This window comes from Rhinolophus hipposideros (assembly GCF_964194185.1).
Source record: "Rhinolophus hipposideros genome assembly, chromosome: 20".
Classification (NCBI taxonomy): Eukaryota; Metazoa; Chordata; class Mammalia; order Chiroptera; family Rhinolophidae; genus Rhinolophus; species Rhinolophus hipposideros.
The window spans coordinates 2395743-2419764 of record NC_138066.1 but is presented as its reverse complement, the minus strand read 5'-3'; the positions used below and the strand labels follow the sequence as shown (position 1 = coordinate 2419764).

The 24022-nt window shown below is 45.8% G+C and overlaps 1 protein-coding gene across 10 annotated transcripts in view; it reads left to right on the top strand.

The window, feature by feature from the left end:
• The first annotated feature begins 399 nt into the window (after positions 1-399).
• LOC308488878 (multidrug and toxin extrusion protein 2-like) overlaps positions 400-24022 on the top strand; it is a 26052-nt gene continuing 2429 nt past the window's right edge. Inside the window, exons 1-17 of one of the 10 annotated variants that reach the window (XM_081029135.1) lie at positions 426-602; positions 1399-1453; positions 1555-1656; positions 1926-1994; positions 3026-3174; positions 4418-4460; positions 7148-7192; positions 7446-7543; positions 7967-8064; positions 9155-9268; positions 10062-10129; positions 11093-11201; positions 12091-12166; positions 12572-12641; positions 22279-22411; positions 22490-22584; positions 23738-23831. In XM_081029135.1, the coding sequence (XP_080885261.1) occupies positions 1579-1656; positions 1926-1994; positions 3026-3174; positions 4418-4460; positions 7148-7192; positions 7446-7543; positions 7967-8064; positions 9155-9268; positions 10062-10129; positions 11093-11201; positions 12091-12166; positions 12572-12641; positions 22279-22411; positions 22490-22584; positions 23738-23831 (1339 nt within the window). In that variant the 5' untranslated portion in view covers positions 426-602; positions 1399-1453; positions 1555-1578. Of the gene's footprint in view, positions 603-1325; positions 1454-1554; positions 1657-1925; positions 1995-3025; positions 3175-4417; positions 4461-7147; positions 7193-7445; positions 7544-7966; positions 8065-9154; positions 9269-10061; positions 10130-11092; positions 11202-12090; positions 12167-12571; positions 12642-22278; positions 22412-22489; positions 22585-23737; positions 23832-24022 lie in introns of those variants that run through there. The other 9 variants (XM_081029129.1, XM_081029132.1, XM_081029131.1 and 6 more) reach the window with 9 other exon arrangements.

Below are 24022 nucleotides of genomic sequence, written 5' to 3'. Positions count from 1 at the left end.
ACCCCTCCCAGCACAAGGTTCTGGAGGCAGCCCACCTGCATGGAACCCAGGCTCTGCTGCCTGGTTCTCTGAGTCTCCATTTCTTCATCTGTGAAATGAGAGTCATCTGGGCACAATCATCCCAAGGTGTAAGATACCCAGCACCCCAGCACCTCCATCCCTTGGCCTAGCACACCTTCTCACTGCCCCTAACCTTCTCTTCCTGGGGTTTCGCTGCTGACCCTTGGGGAGAACAGACATGAGGCACCCACAAGGCTCAGCCTGGGTGACTCTTAGGTGTCTAAAGCTCTGTTCTGTCCTTCCCTGGGGCCAGCGCCAGTAGGCTGACGAGGGAAACAGGGCACATCCCACAGGTTGCTGAGGCGGACACTCCTCCCTCTCTTACTCATTAGTTAGACTGCAAGGTGACTTCAGGCTGGTGGGTCAAGGCTGGGAGTGCTCAGGCGTGTAAGGTAGCCAGCAAGTGCTCTGGGCTTGGAATGGACAGCTTCCAGGACACATTTTCCCTGGACCACGGGGGCTGCTGCACTGCCCTCCGCAGGCTGGTCCCTGTTGGCTTTAGGGCTGAGGCGTGGAAGCTCTTTGTCTTGTCAGGACCCCTGGTAAGGAGGTGGGGGTGGGGGGCAGTGAGGCTGGGAGCTAGATGCTATTCAGGTGTGACACAAGGTTTGCCAGGGTCTGCTCACAACCTTCCCCAGGAACTGCCCGTGTTGACTGTTGACCATGTCCAGGCTGCACCAGAGGCTGCCGCCCAGAGCAGGTGACAGCAGGACGGCTGTCCCTGGATAGTGCCAGGGTGCAGTGGGGCCTGGCCCTGCTCAGCCGGGACGGGTGTGTCCTCCTTCAGAGACCAGGGGAAGGCTGTGTTAAAAGATCCCACAATGACAAGTGAGATTTATTGATCCAGGAGCCTGCAGGTCTCCCCAAAGAGGCGTTTACAGGGGAAGAAGGGACCCTCTGCCCATTGTATTCCTAGTGCGAAATGGCTTTAGATACATTTTTTTCTGACCATAAAAACTAACAAATATGCACTCCCAGTAAAAGTTTCAGACAAAACGGAAAGTTACAAAGAAGAAAGAAATTCATCTCTAATCCCATCCCCTGGACATAGCGATTACTAAAATATTGGTGGACTTTATTCCACCTGTTTTGTTTGGATATGGCCTTACCAAATGATTATAATAACAATATCAACAGCAATATCGAATGCTCTCTTGTGTTAAGCTCTGTGAGGTCTGTGCTAGGTGCCTGTTGTGCACTTGTGCACTTTCAAGCAAGGAAACCGGAACGAGGAAGTCAATGAAGTTGCTGACTGTACAATAGGAGTAGCACTCAGGTCTCCTGACTTCCAGCCCTGGCTGCTATGTCAGCCTTAGCCACATGCTTGTTTCTCCGCAGGTGGGCAATTGGCCCCGTGGCTGTGAATGTTTTTTTGCAGGTCACTGTTGTGCATGTAAGACTGGGCTGTCATGGGAGGGAGCTTTGGGGTTGATGGGGGCTGGCAGGCTGAGGCAGGGCTGAGTGGCGCCCTTGACCCTGGCCGCCACCCTCCAGTTCCTGTTCCAGGTGCTATCCTTCATGATCTATGTTGTGAGCTCGGTGTTCTGTGGGCACTTGGGCAAAGTGGAGCTGGCATCGGTGACCCTATCGGTGGCCGTGAGTACAGCCGGGACTGTGCAGGGATGGTCTTTCTTGGGCTTCTCCCTTGGGCTTTCAAGGAGAAGACATAACATGAGGGCTGTCAGCTACATTCACAGCTGTGACCTGATGGGACACAGCACATGCGGGCCGGGCCCAGCCTAGAGGGAGGTCTTTGGCTCAGATGCACATCACAGCTGCTGCTGGGTGGTGTTACCCCAGAGGCAGGGTCCCCTCCTAGGTCCCCACCTGACAAGCCTCGTGTTTTCTCCCGTGTGTGACTCCAGTTTGTCAATGTCTGTGGAGTTTCTGTAGGAGCTGGCTTTTCCTCAGCGTGTGACACCTTGATGTCTCAGGTAGGTGGGCTTCCTGGAGCTGGGCAGGAGCAAAGCTGATCCCTCAGCTGCTGCAGAAATGGTAGGGGGTGGAGGCCCCCCGCAAAGACCCCTCAGTGTCTCCTGGAGCTGGGAGCCTGCCAGGCAGACATTGGGGGAGGGGACAGATGCCCCCCACTTCCCTGGCATATCCTAGGACCTTGTGCTGTCAGGGAATGAGACACTCCCTTTGAGTGTGGGCAGAAGCCAAGAGAGCCATGGAGAGAAATGGGTGGAGTTAGTTCCCTGCCCCGGAGTGTCAAGTGTTGAGGGTGCACAGTTGGGAGCCCCTCTGCCTTCACAGCCCAGTGGGGACTCAGGTGCCTCTGGAGTTTGGGATTCATGGTGGACCTAGGTACCTGGGCTCGGACCTGGCTGCCACTTACCAGCAGGGAGACTTGGCAAATGCTCTCAGAGCTCCCTTGGCTCAGCTGTGATGTAGGGACATGATGCTTTCCTCATTAGACACTTTTGAAGAACTGGGGACAATGGGTGGACAGAGGCTTGTGCTCGGTACATTGCTGCTATTTTAATTTTGTGAGCAGTTTGAGCCCCTGCCTAGGGAGCTGCCCCAGGCTATACCTAGGGCTGCCAAATGTTCCTTTCCTATCTAGTTGTTTAAAGTGCATTCAAACACCAGAGGCCATTTTTGGATTCAATTGGCCTTTTAGATTATTTTTGTAGTGTGGTTAGCTTTACAGTGCATTTCGTAACTATCTCCTAAATAGGAAGGACAAAGAAGCAGAAGGTAAGTAATAGCTACTTCCACATGTAAAAAAAAAAAAGTGATGATTTAGTCTTTGTAATGTGAACCAAAGATGCTACCTCACTTGATTTCCATTGGTGATTTTAATCACATTAGTATGAAACCAAAGAATACCAAAGTTATTCTGAGGCACTGACTGGTGCCCATTGCCATCCCACAGCACTAGCACCGCTAGCAGGTTGATGCCCTGGCTGAGCTCACCTAGCAGACAGGGAAGGTGCTGAGCATGGGGGTTGCTGTTTTGCAGAGCTTTGGCAGCTGCAACAAGAAGCACATGGGGGTCATCCTGCAGAGGGGGACGCTCATACTGCTTCTCTGCTGCTTCCCCTGCTGGGCGGTCTTCCTCAACACTCAGCAGATCCTGCTGCTCTTCAGGCAGGACCCGGATGTTGCCAGGTAGCACTTGGCTCCTGCTGGGAAGCCTGGGAGGTAACCCCCAAAGAAGCCCCGCCCCAGGCCCCATGCTTCTCTGGATCCCAAGAGCAGCTTCTCTAGTGATGGTTCTGGGTTAGGTATTGGAATTCTCCGGCACAATGTGCTGCTCCAGTTGTGACCAGCTGGGAGCAGACAAAATGGCCAGTTTTGATTTAGTAGGAGGAAAGAAAAATAGAGATTTGCATGTTATTTGCATATGTGTCCCTGCACTAGTTGGAGCTTAACAGATGCTTGTTTTTTTTATTATTGGGGAAGGGGAACAGGACTTTATTGGGGAACAGTGTATACTTCCAGACCTTTTTTTTTCCCCAAGTCAAGTTGTTGTCCTTTCAATCTTAGTTGTGGAGGGTGCCATTCAACTTCAAGTTGTCCTTTCAGTCTTAGTTGTGGAGGGCACAGCTTAGCTCTAGGTCCAGTTGACGTTTTCTAGTTGCAGGGGGCGCTGCCCACCATCCCTTGAGGGAGTGGAGGAATCGAACTGGCAACCTTGTGGTTGAGAGCCCACTGGCCCATGTGGGAATCAAACCGGCAGCCTTCGGAATTAGGAGCACGGAGCTCTAACCGCCTGAGCCACCGGGCCGGCCCCCTTCACAGATACTTTTGAAGAAATGAAATGTACATTACCCCACATTACAAAAAGGAGGAAGAGGACTGACTAATTTCTGATGAACTGCAGTTCATTATTTTTAGAAACATCCCCTCAGGGGAATACCATGTTCATTTTATATTATGTGCACTTCATTTTGTTATTATTTTTTTTAAGTGTGTTTTTCCGGGACCCATCAGCTTCAAGTCAAGTAGTTGTTTCAATCTAGTTGTGGAGGGCGCAGCTCACAGTGGCCCATGTGGGGATCGAACCAGCAACCTTGTTGTTAAGAGCACTGCGCTCTAATCAACTGAGCTAACAAGCCGCCCTATTTTGTTATTTCTTGATAAGACAGAACTTTTTCCCCCCTTGCAAACCACATGTTACTCTGAATTTAAGTTCCCTAATCATTAGACCCCTGTGGTTGGGTCCTTGGGCTCCTCCTGGCATATTTCTGGCACGTGGTGGCAGCACCACCCTCGACTGCTAAAGTTTCACTTGTCTTGATGGAGATCTCCAGGGCCTGGGAAAGCCTCTCCTCAAACTCGGGATGCCCAGGATGTCCCCAGTCGAGAAAGCATAGGCTGGTCAGCTCCAGAGCTTCTGGTTTTCTTGCAGGCTAACCCAGGAATATGTGCTGATTTTCATGCCAGCACTTCCGGTAAGTCCCACTGTCTGCTGAGCCTGGAGGAGGGTGGAGTTACACTTTCCCAAATTCTGGCTTTTTAACTTTCCATGTTTCTGCTGTGAAGCCCATCAGCCCGCAGTGACTTCCCACTGTACCATGAGGATGGCTGACAGGCAGGAGACGATGACCCTTCCAGTCAGTGCAGATTGAATTTCTAAAAATTAACAGAACATATTTTGTGAGTAGAAAACCACTTATTGAAGAAATTATAGAATCCGGGGGAAGAAAAATTTCAAATCACTTATAATCCTACCACCCAGAAAGAACATAGGTTAATATTTCTTTTCAGGATTATTTCTATTCATGGGTGTGTGATTTCAAACACACACCTACATACATATGGTTTGAAATGAGGCCAATGTATGTATATTGTATTATAATCTGCTTTTTCCTTTTCAAATATGTCATTAGTTTCTTGATATGATTAAATAGTCTTCCACAATACCTACTTCAAAGGCTATGTAGTATCCCTGAGTGTCATAATTTATTAACCAAGTCCTATATGTTAGGTATTTAGGTTGTTTCCAATATTCACTATTGTGAACAAGATTTGATTAACATTCTTATAGAAAAACTTTGTGAACATCTGTAATGATTTCCTTAAAATGGATTATTGTAATTGGAGTTACTCCTCAATCGTTTTTGATACCAATTTGCATTGATTCTAATCCCACTGGCAACACTCATCAGCACAGAGTAGTATTATCAATTTTTTTCCCATTAGAAAAAAATTGTTTTAACATGCATTTTATTGCCAATGAAGTTGAATATTTTTTCATGTATTTACTGATCATTTGTTTTTCTTCTGTGAATTGTTTATACCCTTTGTTTATTTTAGTGAGTTAATCTTTTTCTAATTATCGTAACTCTTGTTACTATAGTATCTTGATACTATACTATACTAATAGTAGCTTGACCCTTTGTCATATATGTTGCAAACATGTTTTTCAGTTTGTCACTTGCCTTTTCTTATTTTGATATTTTTACTTAAATAATTTTTAATGTATACATAACAGATCCATAAATCTTATCCTTTATAATATCTGTCTTTGCTGAGCTTAAAAACACTTAACCCACATCAAGATTGTATAAACATTTGCCTGTATTTTCTTTGAATCCTTTTATGGTTTCTATTTTTACATGTAAGATTTTAATCTAACAAACTTTTTCTAAGATGCATTTTTGACTATTCCCTTCTTTCTTTTCTCCATGAATTTACTAAGTACTAAATAAGCAGTGTGTCCAGTCTGGTCAGTTTCTGAGATTTCTGGCCTGACCCAGCAGTCTGTATGTCTACTCTGGAATCCACTGCTACATTATTTGATTTGTTGAAGCTTAGTGACACGTGTTACTTATTCCTTGGCAGTTCTGTATCAGGGAAGGCCTTGCCAGCTGGAGTTTATCCTCCCATCTCTGGCATGCAGCACCACTTTACCCTCCAGCTACCAAGGGGCAAAGTTCTTGAGAAGGGAGCTGGGAAGGGGATGAGTCGGCGAATTCAGGGTGCCTTAAAGCATGCAGAAGTCTGGCAGGCCACACACTGAAAGGCTAGTACCATGACCTCTTTGGGGCCCTGCCAGCACCAGATTTCTTTTGTATCATGGAAAGTACCTGAAAAGGCTGGTGTTCCCCCGAGTGCCCGTGCTTTAGCTCTTTAGACCAAGGTGATGGTATCTTGTCAAACATTAGGGCTGGGTCAGGGGAAAACATCCTATAAAGTTATCACTGTGGCAACTCCTTATCAAATAAAGCAAGTCCCTCCCACAAAATGCACTTGCAAGATTTCATTACCAATGAAATAATAATAATGCTTATATAATGCTTACCTAACACTTGGAATGTTTAAATGTGCCAAATACTGTTTTGTAAGCACTTTGTACACATATGTGTATATAAAGTATACACATATTATTATCCCCATTATAGAGGAAATAGGCAAGAGAGGTTATGTAGATTGCTTAAAATCACACACCACAAAAGGCAGAACCAATATTTGAAGCCGGGCAGTGTAGTTCCAGTTCCATGCTCTTAGTAATCACTACACTGCACTAAGTGGAGAGCTAATGGAAAGGATAGGGCAGGAAGGCACAGGCCCTGGGCCAGGCTTTGAAAGAGGACAGAAGGAGCAGGGGCAGTGCCCCCAACCACACGCGCACGCGCGCGCGCACATACACACACACACACACACACACACAGTGATATGCATGGCCCCATCCTCCTGAGACAGGGAAGGCCCTGCCCCCTCCATGGGGACTTAAACTTGATCAGCAGAGGCTGCTGGTGGCCAGCATTGCCCAGTTTCCACCACGCCCTCAGTCCAAGGCCATGCCTTCCAGATTCTTTAGCAGCCAGAACCAGGCCCTGGAGTAGTTACAAACTGTGGAATTCGGCTCTGGTGTGTCCTCTGTGCACAAGTCCCTGAGTGGCCTTCCTAGGCTGGTGGCAGCCAGAAGCCTTGCCAGGCACTCTGCCTCTTTCACAAGCCTGCTGAAGCGTGCTCTCCATCAGAGCCCACCTGTAGGGTTCCAGACGTACTTTGGTGAAATTAATTGCCCCAAACTTAGATATCTAAGAAACCTTGTTAATGTTTGGTGTTTTTGTTTGTTTTTATTTTTTAAATAGTTGTTTATTTGTATGTATATGTGTTTTATTTTATACAGGTGATTTTTTTTTACAGCCTGCTGGCAAAATATTTGCAAAATCAGGTACAGGTCCCTGGCTGGAGGGGTGGTCCCTCCCCCAGCACACTGTCCGATTCCAGTGGGAAGAGGCACCTGGGGCTTTTTCCCTCTCTGCACTATCTGTGAACCTGCCAAGCCATGTCCTGATCTCTGGTACAGGGCACAGTGAGGAGCTGCATGTCCCCAGCCTCCTTCCAAGCCCTAGATGTGCCCAGGCTTGTTCACACCCCTTTGGTCCTGCCCACCCCATAGCAAGGCCAGTTTTCATTTATTTCAGGAAATCATCTGGCCCCAAGTCCTCAGTGGCGTCGTGGGCAACTGTGTCAATGGCTTGGCCAACTACATCCTGGTTTCTGTGCTGAACCTAGGGGTCAGGTAAGGCTGGTGGGCTTTGGGGGCCTGATCAGGGAGCACCGCCCACCAAGTGCCCCACCCCTGACTGGGGCAGTCATCATCCTTGCCTCACCCATGAAAAATTTGTGGAGGCTGCCTGTGTTGTCCAGAAGGGGCTTCATGTGGCTTTTGTGGGAACCCCCACCAACAAGACAAGAAGAGGAGCCACTCCCCACCCCTGCCCCTGCCTGCCAGGAGAGGCCGAGAGTGAGGGCCTGGCAGGATAGTGTAGTAATGGTGCCAGCGGCACTGGTGGCTCCTGGCTGAGGCCAATTCTAGGTTGGGGATGCTGGGCGAGCCATGCCTACGCCTCCTCCTCCCTGTGCTGGCCTCAGCAGGGGTGACCCTCCTCCCCAGGGTCAGAGTTAGCCATCGGACCCATTCCTGCTCTCTCTCTTTTTTCAGGGGCTCTGCTTACGCCAACACCATCTCCCAGTTCGTGCAGACCATCTTCCTCTTTTTCTACATTGTGCTGAAGAAGCTGCACCTGGAGACATGGGCAGGTGGGGAGGGCTGCCCTGCCTTTAGGGGGCTGAGCGTGCTAGCAGCAGGCAGGCCCCAGCATGGGCATAGGGTGTTCCTTTGGAAGGCAGAGGGCCTAGTTGGAGCCCCATTGGAGGAGCTCCATCCTGGGCCTGCTTCCATTTCCCTTCAGGACCCTCCTCCCTTTGCCCCACCCCTCAGCACCCACACCCCCAAAGGCCCCAGGTTCCCCTATGCCGTGTGTCACAGTGCAGAGCTCTGCTGGGGACTGGCCCAGGGAGCTTTCTGTGGGTTCCTTGATCTCAGGATGGTGATTACAGTAACAGTAGTAACAGGTAAATCCTAGGTTTCAGCAGTGAGCCGAGTGCCAGATGTTCCTGACCTTAAACTGCGCAGCGCCTATTATTCCCACTTTATTTACATGGAGGAAATGGAGACAGACAGAGATTAAGTAATTTTCCCAAAATGCCCAGGGTGATACGTGGTGGAGGCTGGACTCAAACTTCCGCCTGTCTACTCCCAGGCTTTGGGTTCTGAGCTTTTCTGCCTCCTGAAACCTAACTCCGTAGCCTGGGGGCTCCATTTCCAGGTGGTTCAGGAACATCTCTGGGGGCCCAGCGCCTCATTTGGGGGGCAGGGGAGTCCTGTGTGGCTGTACTCCCCTCCAAGTCTGCATAGCCATATCTGCCTTGCAAATCCTTTTGCATCATTGATCTCATGCCATCTTCCCAACAACCCTTCTAGGGAGGAAGGACAAAGATAAGGATTCAAATTTTCACTTGAGGAAACAGAGCCCAGTAAGGGGAGGGTAGTTGCCCAAGATCCTGTAGTGTCACAGGCAGAGTGGGAACACCTGCCCGTGCCTGAGGCTCCTATCCTGAGCTGCTCCATGGTGCTGGCCAAGTGAGTTGGGGCCCTATCCCTGCACCACCCTCCCACCGCCCCCACCAGCACTGGACCAGCTGGCATGCCCGGTGCAAACTGTCAAGTGCCTGGCCCTGCTCAGCTGAGCCCAGGAGTGGGCAGAGCCAAAGACCATCAGGGGCCCCTGGCAGTGGGCAGGCACGCACGGGTGGGCCACTGCTCAGCTCTCAGGGCTTCTGTTCCTAGGCTGGTCCAGCCAGTGCCTGCAGGATTGGGGCTCCTTCTTCCAGCTGGCCATCCCCAGCATGCTCATGATATGCATTGAGTGGTGGGCCTATGAGATCTGGAGCTTCCTCGCTGGTATGTGGAAGAGCAGGGTGGGGGAAACATGTCGGTTGCTCACCCAGTTCAGAAGCCCCTCCCTAAATGGATAGATCACCAGCGTGGCCCAGGCTAGGTCAGTTGCTCACTCATCTCCCCACCAGGCTGTGAGCTCCCTGAAGGCAGGCCTAGGCCTTCTGTGTCTGGATCTCAGTACTGCCCAGCAAAGGCCTGGCACTGCATGGTCACCTTAGTGGAGGTGATTGAGTCAATGAAGAACTGAAAGGTTGAGTGGGCTGGTGCATGAGTGTGAGGAGGTATGGCAGGTTGAGGCTCTCACCTGACATAGTGTGTGCTCATTGGAGCACTCAGTGCGGAGTCCAAACAGCCTGAGAATCAGAAGGTCAGTGCTGGAGTTGCCCTGAGTGACCTAGTCCAATTCTCACTCCCCTCATCTATAGATAAGAAAACCAAGGCCCAAGAATAAGAGAGACTGTCCAGAGTCACACAGTGGCAGAGCTAAGACCTGAACTTGGGTTTCCTGATCTTGGTCCAGTCTCTTTTACCTCCCTCACCATGCCTCATACTCCGAGGAGTTCAACTTGAAAGACAGACCATATGGGTAACAGCCTGCAGGAAATTCCAAATTCTAAAATAACAATTGAGCAGGATTTTCCTGGAAGGCTGGAGGTCAAGCAAGAACATTTTTTTGTTGTGAATCTGCCCTTTGAAATCATTTACTCCTTGGCCTCCAAAGTGGAGGGGCATTCTGTCAGCCCAGGGTCCCCCAGCTGACCCCGGGGCAGGACGCTCACTGTGTGCTCTCCCACAGGCCTGCTCAGCATGCTGGACCTCTCTGCCCAAGCCATCATCTACGAAGTGGCCACTGTAACCTACTTGGTGAGGCTTCTCTGGGGTGCCTTTGCCACACCCTCCATCCCTGCCCTGTCCCCCTGTTGGCTTGGAGGTGTTGTAGGAGAGGGAAAGCTGTCACCTCAAAAGCGATCTCTGTCTCTTGAGGGCCACTCCCAGACTTCCCATGCCCAGCAGGTTCAGGCCCTGCCAGACTCACACACAGGTAGCCCACAGACACTCTACTGGGAGTAATATTAAACTCACATGATGTTAGAATTTTTTCTGAATTGACACCATAAAAATTGAGAGATTTCACATCATAATCTGGATTTTTGCATTTTCTTGAAAAATGGGACCTTCCATTTAGCAGTGGGCCCATGTTCCTGCACACCCCAGAAAGCTGGGTGAAAGCATCCCCTGGTGGAGGGGAGTATTGCTGTCCTCCAACATGGTCCCCAGTGCCCTCCTCTCCTCTGAGACATGGGTTGTCCCCTGTCACTCATGTGCCAGGCTCCTGGGGGCATGCAGTCTGTGATCCCAGGTTTAAGCAAAAGATTCACAAAAACCTACACTTATAGAACTAATTTATAAGGTGATTCATAGTTTTACAAATGGTTTCCACTGAATATATTTTTCTTACAGGGAGATTTGCTGGCATTCTTAGTGCCACATTCACCTCTTTAAAATTGATTTACTCGTGAGTTTTGGGGAACACAGTGATTTTGGTTGCAAGGCCAGTCTGCCAGTCATGTTTGATGGAGTGGTGGGGGCAGGATTGGGTGGCTCCAATCTCCCAATCTCAGATGTCACTGCCTGTTGTCAGCAACTGTGAAATGCCCTCTCTCCTCATGCTGCCTCCCTGGCATCCATCCTGTTTTTTTGCTCTCCCCCATTGTGGCCCAGGTTGGAGGGTTAGAGGGCTGCTCCTCTGCTTCTTCCTGGCTCAGCAGCCACCCCATCCCAGGGGCAGGAGGGTGGCTCCAATGACCATCTTATCACTGATCCCAGATTCCCATGGGACTCAGTATCGCTGTCTGTGTCCGAGTGGGGACAGCCCTGGGAGCTTCAGATACTGTTCAAGCTAAGCGATCGGCCATGTCCGGCGTGCTCTGCACAGGTGGGTGGAGTCCTCTCCCGTGGGAGTGGGAACTTGGAAAGCAGAAAGTCAAGGGCCTGGGCCAGGGAAAGTCCTGGCACTTTGGAGGGAGGGTTGGCCTTGGGAGTGGACAGATTTACCTCCCAAACCTGTTATACCTGCCATCTGGCCCAGAGCAGCCCTTGCTGATGAGTTAATGGGGGTCCCCCCACTTTTTTCCTCCCCCCAGCAGCAAACATCTCTCTTGCCTGCCGTGCCCCTTCTCTACTCCTTTCCTGCTGCTGTGGTTCCTGGGCCCTTTTGGGAACAGCTCAGGGGTTTCCATCACTCACCTTTGTGTGACCCTGTGAAGGCCTTTCCTCCCCAGGCTTCTCCCTCTAGTCATCCAGGTCCTCTGTAAGCTCGCCCTCCCAGCATCCCCAGGGGCTTGGGACCTGCCCATCCCATCCCTCAGAAAGAACACTCTTGTGTCCTCCATCATGGTTCTACTTTCTGAGGCTGACAGATTCAGATCAGTGCCTCTGTGGAAAGCAATGGTTCACAGGCTTCAGACAGCATTGGAATCCTCTGGAGGCCATGTCAAAACACAAATTGCTGGGCCTCACCAGGCAGAGTTTCTGATTCAGTAGGTCGGAGATGGGCATCTAAGAATCTGCATTTCTAACAAGTTACCAGCTGATGTCAATGCTGTTGGCCCAGGAACCCCACTTTGAGAAACTCAGGAGGAAGGACGTTTTATATGTTGTCATTCCTACTGGACTGCAAAAGGGTATCTTAATCCAAATGAATGGCTCTAATGCAGGGGACTTTAGGCTCCTGGGTGTGGGGGGCTGCACTGACTTGTGCTGGCTTAAGCTGGGCTCCTCTATGGATTGGGTTCAGCCAAATGCTCTTCCTTTTTCTCTTCCAGTTTGCATCTCAGTGGTTATGAGCACCCTGTTGAGCATCCTGAAAAATAAATTGGGTCATGTTTTTACCAATGATGAGTAGGTAACCAGTTTTCCTTCCTGACTTCTGGGAAACGTCAGAGTGGTTTGCAGTTGGTCCTCAGAGATGTGGCTCAGTGCCACATGGGTCCAAAGGAAGCAGGACTAGCCCCGGCTTTGCCCTCACTGAGAGGCCAGCATCTATGCTTGCTCCCCAGACTGTGGCCTCCTTGCTTGTTCAGAGACAAGATGCTAATCAAAGGGCAGTTCAAAATTGGGAGCTTTTCTGGAATTTAAGAAGACCTATAGACACGTAGAAACTCAGCGCAGGTTCATGTGGTTCATGTATGTTAGGTTCCCAACATTTTGGGGAGGTGCTGTAACAGAAGGCATATAACTGGGTCTCTAAGAATGTAGTCATGTCTTAGTGCTCCAAACAAATGTTCTTTCCCATTTCTTCTGCAGAGACGTCATTGCCTTGGTGAACAAGGTCTTGCCGATTTACATTGTCTTTCATCTGTTTGAGGCCATGTGTGTGAGTACCACTGATAGGCCTGTGCTACCTGAGGCCTCATAGGGCTGTGAGGATGAACTCATCAGTACATGGAAAGGGCTAACTGTACAGTAAATGTCCAAAGTATTTGCTTGTATCAGTTCTATTACTATTATTCAAAACAATGACTCCCCTTGTCTTCTGTAATTCCAGTGTACCAAAAGATGAATGCAGATTAGCAAAAAGCTGAAAAATCACACCAAGTGTAAACTCACAAATCCTTTTCCTTCCTTGTTGCTTATAAGCTGGGGCCACAGGCACGGGACCATGCCCCTGACTGGCCAGGAACTCAACAGTAACTACAACGTGTCACCAGTGCAAAGGGACATTCTGAAAGGGAGTGAGTCACCCCACTCCCTGAATTTTCTGCTCCTTTAACCACTAAAGGACAGGTCCCATTTAGTGCAGGTTTGAATTGCCATATTTTGCTGTTGTATAGTGCATACTTTTTTGCCCAAATTTGTGAGGGAAAAATAAGGATGTGCATTATATGTGGGTAGTACTAATTCTGTGTCTATATAAATGTTTTTAATTCTTTATTTATGCTTATGAGTTAAAAGTGTAATAATAAATAAATAGATAGATAGGTAAATGCTAAAATTCCTTTATGATAAAAAAATAAGTACCTAAATATAAACAGATAAAAATTTGAACTAAAGAATTGAAATGAAAGATTTTTTCCCCTGAAAGTTTGGGCCCAAAACTTGGATGTGCATTATACACTGCAAAGTACATTATGTGAATTTTGAAAAGCATGACATAAAAAAATAAAACACTGAAGTCTTGTTTTATAAGCAGAATTTGAAATCTTGTTTTCTCCTTTACATCTGGAGTTAAGTGAGTTCTTCAGGAATATATTCCTTGCATAAAATCCAACAGCTCTGCCTAGGAGTATGTGTGCATGATTGGCCACACCTCCACTCTAGGCTGTTCTTTGCCTGGGGAAAAACTCCTGCACAATAATTATCAATGCATGGAAAAAAAGAGAACCCATTGAGAGAAATTATACTTATGTAATTATATTTATTTTTCCAAAGAACTATCCAGTTCGCTACATATTCTAGGATTTACCTTTGAATCTCGCTAGACATTCAGAAAGCAACATACTTGGAGCATGTGCTCTTAGCCTCAGCACAACTGCCTCCTCTGGGTTGTGTTTTGTCATCATATACATAGCTTTTATTATAGAACATTAAAAGAAATTATCTTATGGAATCTATTACTGTTTTTGTCCCAGGATATTGATAGGACACTATTCATATTTTTCTCCTGACCACTGACACTAGTTGGGAATAGCTGTTCTCACAGAATTAAGTATGCCTCCCCTCCAATGGGCAGGACTTCTCTGCTCACTTTGGCTACCAAAGAACTTGGAAGCAAATTGACAACTAGCAATTGTACGGGACCTTCTGTATCTTGCGTATCTTGTGTATGTAGCTTGTGTATCTGCCTTCTGACATCTTTCCTCCTGGCTACATTTATATTATTCTTAATTTATGTTTTCCATGGACCTTGTTTTTTTATACTTTTATTGAGTTATAATTTACATACCATAAAAGTCATGCATTTTAAGTGCATAATCTAATCATTTTCAATAAATTTAGAGTTGTGCAACTGTCACTGCAATCTAGTTTTAGAATCTTTCCATCACCCCCCAAAATTTCCCGGAGCCTGTTTTGCAGTCAATCTCTGCTCCCATGGTCAACCCCAGGTAATCCACTGATTTGCTTTCTGTCTGTGTGAACTTTGCCTTTTCTGAATATTTTGTATACATGGAATCATATGTAGTCTTTTGTTACTTAGGATGTTTTTGAGGTTCATCCATGTTGTACCATTTTTCAGGACTTCATTTCTTTTTATGGCCAAGTAATATTCCATTGTGTGGATATAACACATTTTATTTATCCATTCATCAGTTGATGGACATTTGGGTTGTTTCTGATTTTGGCTATTATGACTAAGGCTGCTGGGAACATTCTTGCACCAGTCTTTGTGTGGATGTATGTTTTCATTTCCCTTGGTAGAAACCTAGGTGTTGAATTGTTGGGCTGAATGATAAGTTTATATTTAACTTTCTAAGAAGCTGCCAAATTGTTTCCCAAAGTGGCTGTACCATTTTACATTCCCACAACCAGTGTATGAGGATTCCAGTTTCTCTACTTCCTTGCCAATTCTTGGCATTGTTTGTCTTTAAAAAAAGAGTTAGTCAACTTTTTAAAAAATTGAACAGAAAATAGAGTTCCCATTGTTAAAAAACAAAATTTAACTGAGTAAATTTGAAGATCTAATTGGCTTTATTAAGTGATTCATGAATCGAGCTGCATCCCATCTGACAACTAGAAGGGTGCTCTGAGGACTTGTACAAAATGGAAGGTTTTTATAGGAAACAGCGTGAGGCAAGGGAGCTAGGAATGAAAGAAAAGAAAGAGTTATTTCTGGGCCCCGACATCTTTTCTTTGCGAGAAGAGACCTGGAAGGGTTCTTATCACGCAGATTGCCTCTTCTTTCTATGGGGGATAGAGAGGACCCATGTGACTGATTACCTTACTGGTGCTGGACCAGAAAATTTCAAATTGGTTGATTAAAAGTAGGCTTCTGGAAAAGATTGAAACTGCAATTAGGTAGGTCATATATTAAATCTAGGTTTGATATCATGGGCACAAGTGATGCCATTTTGGGCCTGTGATATTCTCTTTAAGTCCATAACCCCACTCTCTCCTCTCAATTTCCTTTACTATTTACATTTTGTGTTAGTGTGACATATTTCTTAAATTAATGAAAGAATACGGATACATTATTATTAACTAAAATCCACAGTTCACATTAGCCTTCACTCTTGGTGTTGTATATTCTATAGGTTTTGACAAATGTATGACACATATCCAACATTATATATGTGAATAATTTCATGGTCATAAAAATCCTCTGTGTACCACCTGTTCATTCCTTCCCTTCTTCTTGTGTACCTCTTCCCCCAACCCCTGATCTTTTTATTGTCTCTATAGTTTTGCCTCTTCCAGATGTCATATAGTTGAAATTATACAGTATGTAGCCTTTTCAGATTGGCTTCTTTAACTTAGTAATAATCATTTAAAGTTCCTCCTTGCCTTTTCAGAGTTTGACGGCTCATTTCTTTTTAGCATTGATACTTCATTGTCTAGATGTACCACAGTTTACCCACTCATCTACTGAAGGACATCTCAGTTGCTTCTAAGCTTTGGCAATTATAAATAAAGCTATAAAACATTCTTGTGCAGGTTTTTGTGTAGACATAGTTTTCAACTCTTTCTGTAAATACCTGGGTGGATGATTGCTGTGTAGTATGCTACTATTATGTTTAGCTGTGTAAGAAATTGCCCAGCCGTCTTTCAAAGTGTCTGTACCATTTTGCATTCCCATCAGCAGTGAGAGTTCTTGTTGCTCCACATTCTCATCAGAGTTTGAGACTTTAGCTCTTCTAATAGGTGTGTAGAGGTACGCACTGATTAATTCACAAACCCCTGAGGACAAATGATGTAAAGCATCTTTTCATATACTTATTTCTCATCAATATATCTTCTCTGATGAGGTGTCTGTTCAGATCTTTTGCCCATTTTAAAATTGGGTTGTTTTTTAAATTATTGTTTTAAGAGTTTTTGTATATTTTAGATACCAGTCCTTTATCAGATATGTGTTTCTCAAATGTTTTTCTCACAGTCTATGGCCTGTCTTTTCATTTTCTTAACCATGTCTTTCACAGAGCAAATGTTTTTAATTTTAATGAAGTCCAACTTACCAAGTTTTTGTTGTTTTCTTTCACGGATCATGCTTTTGGTATCATATCTAAAAAGTCATCACCAAATCTAAAGTGACCAAAATTTTTCTCCTATATTAGCTTCTGGGAGTGTTACAGTTTTGCATTTTACATTTAGGTGTAGGACCCATTTTACTTTTTGCGAAAAGTGTAAGATCTATGTCTATACAGATGGTCCCTAAGTTATGATGGTTCAGCTTAACGATTTTTTAATTTTACAATGGTGTGAAAGCGATCTGCATAATAAATTACACGAGATATTCAACACTTAATTATAAAATAGGCTTTGTATTAGGTTTTTGTATTTGTATTTGTATTTTGCCCAGTTCTAGGTTAATGTAAGTGTTCTGAGGATGTTTAAGGGAGGCTAACCTAAGCTATGACGTTTGGTAGGTTAGGTGTATTAAGTGCATTTTTGACTTTGACATTTTTAACATGTGATGAGTTTATTGAGACATAACGCCATCTTAAGTCAAGGGGCATCTGTATTTATTCTTTTTTGTTTTTTAATTGGGGAATGTTGGGAAACGGTGTGTTTTTCCAGGATGTCAAGTCATTTTTCAATCTAGTTGTGGAGGGCGCAGCTCAGCTCCAAGTCAAGTCATTGTTTTCAATCTGGTTGTGGACGGAGCCCATATGGGACTTGAACCAGTAACCTTGGTGTTACGAGCACCTCACTCCAACCTCTGAGCCAACCCACCGTCCACCAGCGGCTCAACTCCAAGCTCCAGCCATTGTTTCCAATCTCGTTCTGGAGAGTGAAGTTCACTGGCCCATGTGGGAATTGAACCGGCACCTTGTTGTTAAGAGATCACGCTCTAACCAACTGAGCCATCCAGCCACTCCTGTATTTTATTTTTATGCATGCAGATGTCTAGTTGTCCCATCACAATTTCTAGAAAAAAACTTCTTTCTTTATTGAATTTCCTTTGCTCCTTTGTCACAGATCAGTTGACTATTTGTGTGGGTCTATTTGTGAGCTCTCTATTCCGTTCCATTGATCTATTTGTCTATTCTTTCACCAATATAACATTGTCTTCATTACTGTAGCTTTATAATTAAGTCTTGAAGTTGGGTAGTGTCAGTCTTCTGATATTATTCTCCTTTAATACTGTGTTGGCTATTTTGGGTCTTTTGCCTTTCCACATTAACTTTAGAATCAGTTTGTCAATATCCACAAAATAACTTTCTGGGATTGTTTCTCATTTTTATTATAGCCATTCTAGTGGGTTTGTACTGATATCTCATTGTGGTTTAGAGTGCATTTCTCTATGAGTAATGACTAATGTTGAGCCACTTTTTGTGTGTTTATTATCAATTTGTACATCTTCTTCAGTGAAGTGTCTATTCAAGACTTTAGACCATTTGAAAAATTGGGTTGTTTGTTGTATTAGCTTGCTAAGACTGCTGTAACAAAGTACCAAAAACTGAATGACAGGGCCGGCCCGGTGGTTCAGGCGGTTAGAGCTCCATGCTCCTAACTCCGAAAGCTGCTGGTTTGATTCCCACATGGGCCAGTGGGCTCTTAACCACAAGGTTGCCAGTTTGATTCCTCGAGTCCTGCAAAGGATGGTGGACTCCACCCCCTGCAATTAAAATTGAACATGGCACCTTGAGCTGAGCTGCCACTGAGCTCCTGGATGGCTCAGTTGGTTGGAGCGCATCCTCTCAACCACAAGGTTGCCAGTTCGACTCCTGCAAGGGATGGTGCGCTGCGCCCCCTGCAACTAGCACCGGCAGCTGGACCTGGAGCTGACCTGCGCCCTCCACAACTAAGAGTGAAAGGACAACAACTTGACTTGGAAAAAAGTCCTAGAAGTACACACTGTTCCCCAATAAAGTCCTGTTCCCCTTCCCCAATAAAATCTTTTTTTAAAAAAAGCAAAAACAAAAACAAACAAACAAACAAAAAACTGAATGACATAAAAATAATGTAATTTATTGTCTCACAGTTCTGGAGATCAGAAGTCCCAAGTAGAGGCGTCAGATGGATGGTGCTTCCTCTGAAGGCACTAGGGAAGGATCTGTTCCAGGCCTGTCCTGGCTTTTGGTATCCTCAGGAGTTCTTTGACTTGTAGATGGCTATCTTCTCCCTGTGTGTCTTCACATTGTCTTCCTTCTGTGTATGTTTGTTTCTGTGTTCAAATTTTCCCTTTTTATAAGGACACCAGTTATTCTGGGTTAGGGCCCACCCTGATGATTTCATTTCAACTTGATCAATCTGCAAAGACCCTATTTTCAATTAAGGTCACATTCACAGGTACTGGGAACTGGGACTTTAACATCTTTTTGGGGACACAGTGTAACCCATAACACTTACCTTCTTATTACTGAGTTGCAAGAATTCTTTATATGTTCAACATACAAGTCCTTTATCAGATACATAATTTGCAAGCCCAGCCTGTGGCTTGCAATGAAAACATTTTCTGACTGATATCTTCTGAGCTGCAAAAATTTGCACTTGTAATGTAGTCCAGTTTCTCAATTTCTTTTCTTTTATGGCTCACACTGCCCCCCCCTTTTTAAAAAGATTTTATTGGGGAAGGGGAACAGGACTTTATTGGGGGAACAGTGTGTACTTCCAGGACTTTTTTCCAAGTCAAGTTGTTGTCCTTTCAATCTTAGTTGTGGAGGGCGCAGCTCAGCTCCAGGACCAGTTGCCCTTGCTAGTTGCAGGGGGCACAGCCCACCATCCCTGGTGGGAGTTGAGGAATCGAACTGGCAACCTTGTGGTTGACAGCCCGCACTCCAACCAACTGAGCCATCTGGGAGCTCAGTGGCAGCTCAGCTCAAAGTGCCGTGTTCAATCTTAGTTGCAGGGGGCACTGCCCACCATCCCTGGTGGGACTCGAGGAGTTGAACCGCAACCTTGTGGTTAAGCGTTCATTGGTCCATGTGGGAATAGAATTGGAAGCCTTCGGAGTTAGGAGCACGGAGCTCCAACCGCCTAAGCCACTGGGCCGGCCCTTTTTTTCCCTTTTAATTAATTCAATTTATTTCCTTGTTACAGGTCTATTCACCTTCTATTTCTTATTGAATTAATTTTACTAATTTGTATCTTTCTAGGAGTTTATTCATTTCAACTAATTGTCTAAAATTTTTTATCATGAAGTTGCTCATAATATTCCCTTATAATTCTTTTCTTTATGGTCAGTAGTAATATCCCTTATTTTATTCCTGATTTTGGTAATCTGTGTCTTCACTTTCCTATTTTCTTGGTCTTATTTTACCAATGTCAAATCTTTGGTGAGTGTTTGTTAGTTTTATGGATCTTATCAAAGAACTAGAATTTTTGGTTTCAATTATTTTCTCTGTTGTTTTTCTCCTGTCTATTTCAATGATTTCTACTCTAATTATTATTCTCACCCTTCAGCTTTATTTATTAATATGTATAGTTTCTCTTCTTTACTAGTTTCTTAGAATAGAATATTAGGCTATTGATTTGAAACTTCTTTTCTGATCTAGGCATTTAAAACCATACATTTCCTTCTAAGTACTTACAGCTTTAGTGCATCTAATATATTTTATATGTTGTTTTTCTTTTCATTCAGATTCAAAATATTTAAAAATTTTTCTTGTGAGCTATTCTTTGACCAATGGGTTTAGAAGTGTGTTGTTTAATGTCCAAATATTTAGGGTGTTCCCAGATTTCCTTATGGTAGACATCTCTAATTTAATTCTGTTGTTGTCAGAGAACATATTTTGTATGAATTCAATCTTTTTAAATTCATTGAGACCTGTTTTGTGGCCTAGCATAAGTCCATCCTGGAGAATGTTGTGTGTGACCTTTCCTAAGCACTGTTGTTTTGTTTAGTAACTTGCCTGGACTGTTTCGGTGAATCCCGACTCCTCCACAACCTACAGCTGCTATCTCTGCTTTGTCTTGTTTTTTGTTTATTTTTAAGCTTAGCTTCTGAGGGGGTCACTCCCATGTCTACATAGCTCTGTGTTCAGCCAAATACTGGTTGGAGATTGTGTTCGGATACCGCTGACCTTTGGTAAGGCTTCCATCTTCTGCTGAAGGACCTGAGTACGGGCTGGGGGCACATTCAACTTCAGGCTGTCTTCAGGTCTGCTCAGTTTTTACTTCCTTTTGGGTCCTCTTGTGTCTCTTCTGTCCATGCACATGCTCCACTGTCCAGGATGTGCGGGGTGGCTTGGGCCTGCTCCAGTCTCTGCTATACATATGCACAGCCTTCCATCACTTGGGATATATGGAGAACTTACCAAGCCCTCCCAACCTGCCCTGGCTGTGTCACCTTATGGTGCTCTCTGTTGAGTCCCTATCTAGTCCACCAGTCCACTGCTTCTCCCAAACAGGCCCACAACTTCAGGTTAGTTGGGCTGTTGGCCCTTCCTATATGCCTGCTGCTGAAATTATCACTGTGATTCACCATGCTCTAAAGGGCGTCTCAATCTTATCATTACTGACATTTGGGACAGGATAATTCTTTTTTGTAGGAGCGTTGTCCTGTGCATTGTGGGTTGTTCAGCAGCATTCCTGGCCTCTACCCACTAGATGCCAGTAGCATCCCCCAGTTTTGACCACTCAAACCATCTCCAAATATTGCTAAATGCCCACTAGAAGACAAAGCTGCCCCAGGTTGAGAAATACTGGTCCAGAATGAAATTCTTGTCCACATCACTCATAATTTGGGAAAAGTCTCTTTTTAACCAAAAAAGATCATTGTCTATGTCATGATATATGAGAAATGTGTGCACCATATTTCAAAGTTCAAGAGACACACATCTCCTATCTCTAGTGCATTACCTCTTTGCTCAAATGTATAAAAACAAACTACGAAATACTCCACATCCTTCAGCTTAACAAAATAAAAATAACTAAAAATCTGTTTATCAACAGTGTGGACCAAGCATGAGCTGTGCCTGTGGTTCTTTAGTTCATTACATCTGGGATCAAGTTGGGAGGATGAGACTAGTAACATAAAGCAAAGCATTAGTACTTTCTCCAGACTGGGCAAGGACTGCCTGTCTCACATGGAACAAGACAACACCTTTGCTTGCCAAGTGTGGTAGGCAGAATAATGGCCCCCAAACATATCACATCCTAATCTCAGACCTGTGAATGATATGTGGGGATGAAAAAGGGGATTTTGCAGAGGTGATTAAGGATCTTGAGTTGGGGAGATGATCCTGGGTTATCCAGATGGCCCAATATAATCACAAGAGTCCTTATGAGTGAGAGAGGGAGGCAGAGAGTCAGAGAAGATGTGATGACAGAAGCAGAGGTTGGAGTGGTGCCATCATCGTCTGGGGGTTGGGAGCCAAGGAATGCAGGCAGCTTCTAGAAGCTGGAAAAGGAAAGGGGACAGATTCTCCTCTGGGGCCTCCAAAAGGAACCAGCGCTGACATTAGTGCAATGAGACCCATTTTGGACTTCTAATCTCCAGAACTATAAAATAATAAATGTGTCTTGTTTTAAGCCCCTAAGTTTGGGGTAATAGGAGCAATAGGAAACCAACACATCACATCTCCATACAAAGTTAGTACAATCTCCCAGACGAGCTGGTGGTTAGTCACAATTTTACCCGTATTTTCTAGTGAGGCAATAATGGGGTAGAGGTGAAAGCTGGGGCTCTGGAGTCATGTTCGAAACGCAGCTCCCTTTCTGTAACACTGGGCAAGTGACTTCACCTCTTTAGCTCAGTCTCTTCGTGGAAGAAAGGGGGATAAGAGCACCATCCTCATGTTGTGAGAGTTCAGTGAGGCTGTGCGATGTAAATTGCTTAGAAAAGGGCATGTTGCTTGAGGCCCACCATCAGTCTCTTCATAACTAAGCTCCCACCCCTTCTGCCTCCCTCCCAGTGTGTCTATGGTGGAGTCCTGAGAGGAACCGGCCGGCAAGCCTTTGGAGCCATTGTGAATGCAATCATGTATTATGTCATCGGCTTCCCACTGGGCATTGTTCTGACCTTCGTGGTCAGAATGGGAATCATGGGTATGTGGTGTGAGGAAGAGTCGAAAGAGGCCTAAGTGGTCCTTGGACACTTGCCCCATTGTCACTTGTCTCCTACAGGCCTCTGGCTGAGCATGCTAGTCTGTGCCCTACTGGCAGCTGCTGCCTTTATTGCTTACACCGCCCAGATAAACTGGAAGCTGGCTGCAGAGGAGGTGAGTGAGTCAGCCACCCCTGCCCTGGGACACTGTCACCTGGCCAACTAGGTGGAGTGACTGCTCACCAGAAATGCCCAGAGCACATCAGGCCTCAGCAGTAATGACCTGTGGGGTCACAGAGGGGCCACCTAGCCTCAACTTCAGCTCCTGTCATTGTAATTAGACCCCAGATAGTGCCAGTAAAAGCAGCACACTCTCTAATTACAAAGATGAACACACACCAAAAACCTTCCTTAGCCAGCCCCAGCTGCTGAAAACCAAAGAAAACAAAGAGCTCAGTCAAACTAGTCTGAACCCACATGAGCTCCCAAGTGTGTGTTGTGACTTTGGAAGAGATAATAAATTACTCTGTCCACCATGCTCTTGGAAAACTCTTTATACAGGGCAGGCCAGCATCTGCTTCTCAGACACAAGAGGCACAGCTCAACCTGAAGGTAGAGCACAGAAGGGGGTGTTGTTCTCTTAATGACCCAGATTCCTCGCAGGGTATGGTTTTGCCCTCACATGGAGAGCAAGTCATCTTGGCATCTAAGACAATGGATAAATACAGATTTAAAACAATACCACTTTAAAGCTCCTTCCTCCCTGCCGTCTCCTGCCCCACCCAACCCCATGTGCTCCACCCAGAGTATGAGTATATGAATGTGTACTGCTTTAGCTTGCAGTATTTTAAAGGCAGGCCATGGATGAGGCCTGTTGCAGCACAACCTCTTGTCAGGGAGCTTCCCAGGTGTAATCTGAACTGCATCCCCTCCCCACCCCTCAGTAGTTAGAGGGCAGGGAGAGACCAAAAGAAGAGCAAGGGAACTTACTTATGAGATGGCAGCCAGACGAGTAGATTTCCACACCCGCCCACCAGAATCTTAAAAGTTTATTTAGAGGCCTTAACTGGGGTCAGTCACACACGCGGTCTAGAGGGTCTCATCACCACATTTCTCTCTCAAGGCCATGTCCTTGGGCAGCTTCTAGAGCAGGGAAGCCAAGCGGAACACACATTTCAAGCACAGGGGAAAGGAATAGACGCCTCCCATTTCGGGTCCAGCTCCTGGGTCAAACCAGCAGTCACACATCTTTTTGGTGACCTTCCCCACCAAGGCCAGTGGTGAATGGGAGGGCTGGCAGGCTGACCCAAGCGAACTCTGTTCTTTAGGCTCAGAAACAGGCGGGGCTGCCGCAGCAGAGCACTGAGAGTCCAGCAAGCATGGCCCCCAGACCTGGGACTGAGAAAGCGGTTTTATCTTCAGGTAACGCTGTCAAGGTGCTTCTGCTGCATCCACACAAATGCCAGGGCATGTCGCTCCTGGCTGCCCTGTGCACCTCTGGCGATCTGGAACCATGCAAGCCCAAACTGCCTTTCTTCCTCTCAGCATGAAAATGTCCTCAGTGCAAGGAAGACATGAATATACTTCATGTCCTTGGCCTTGTGAGGCAGCAA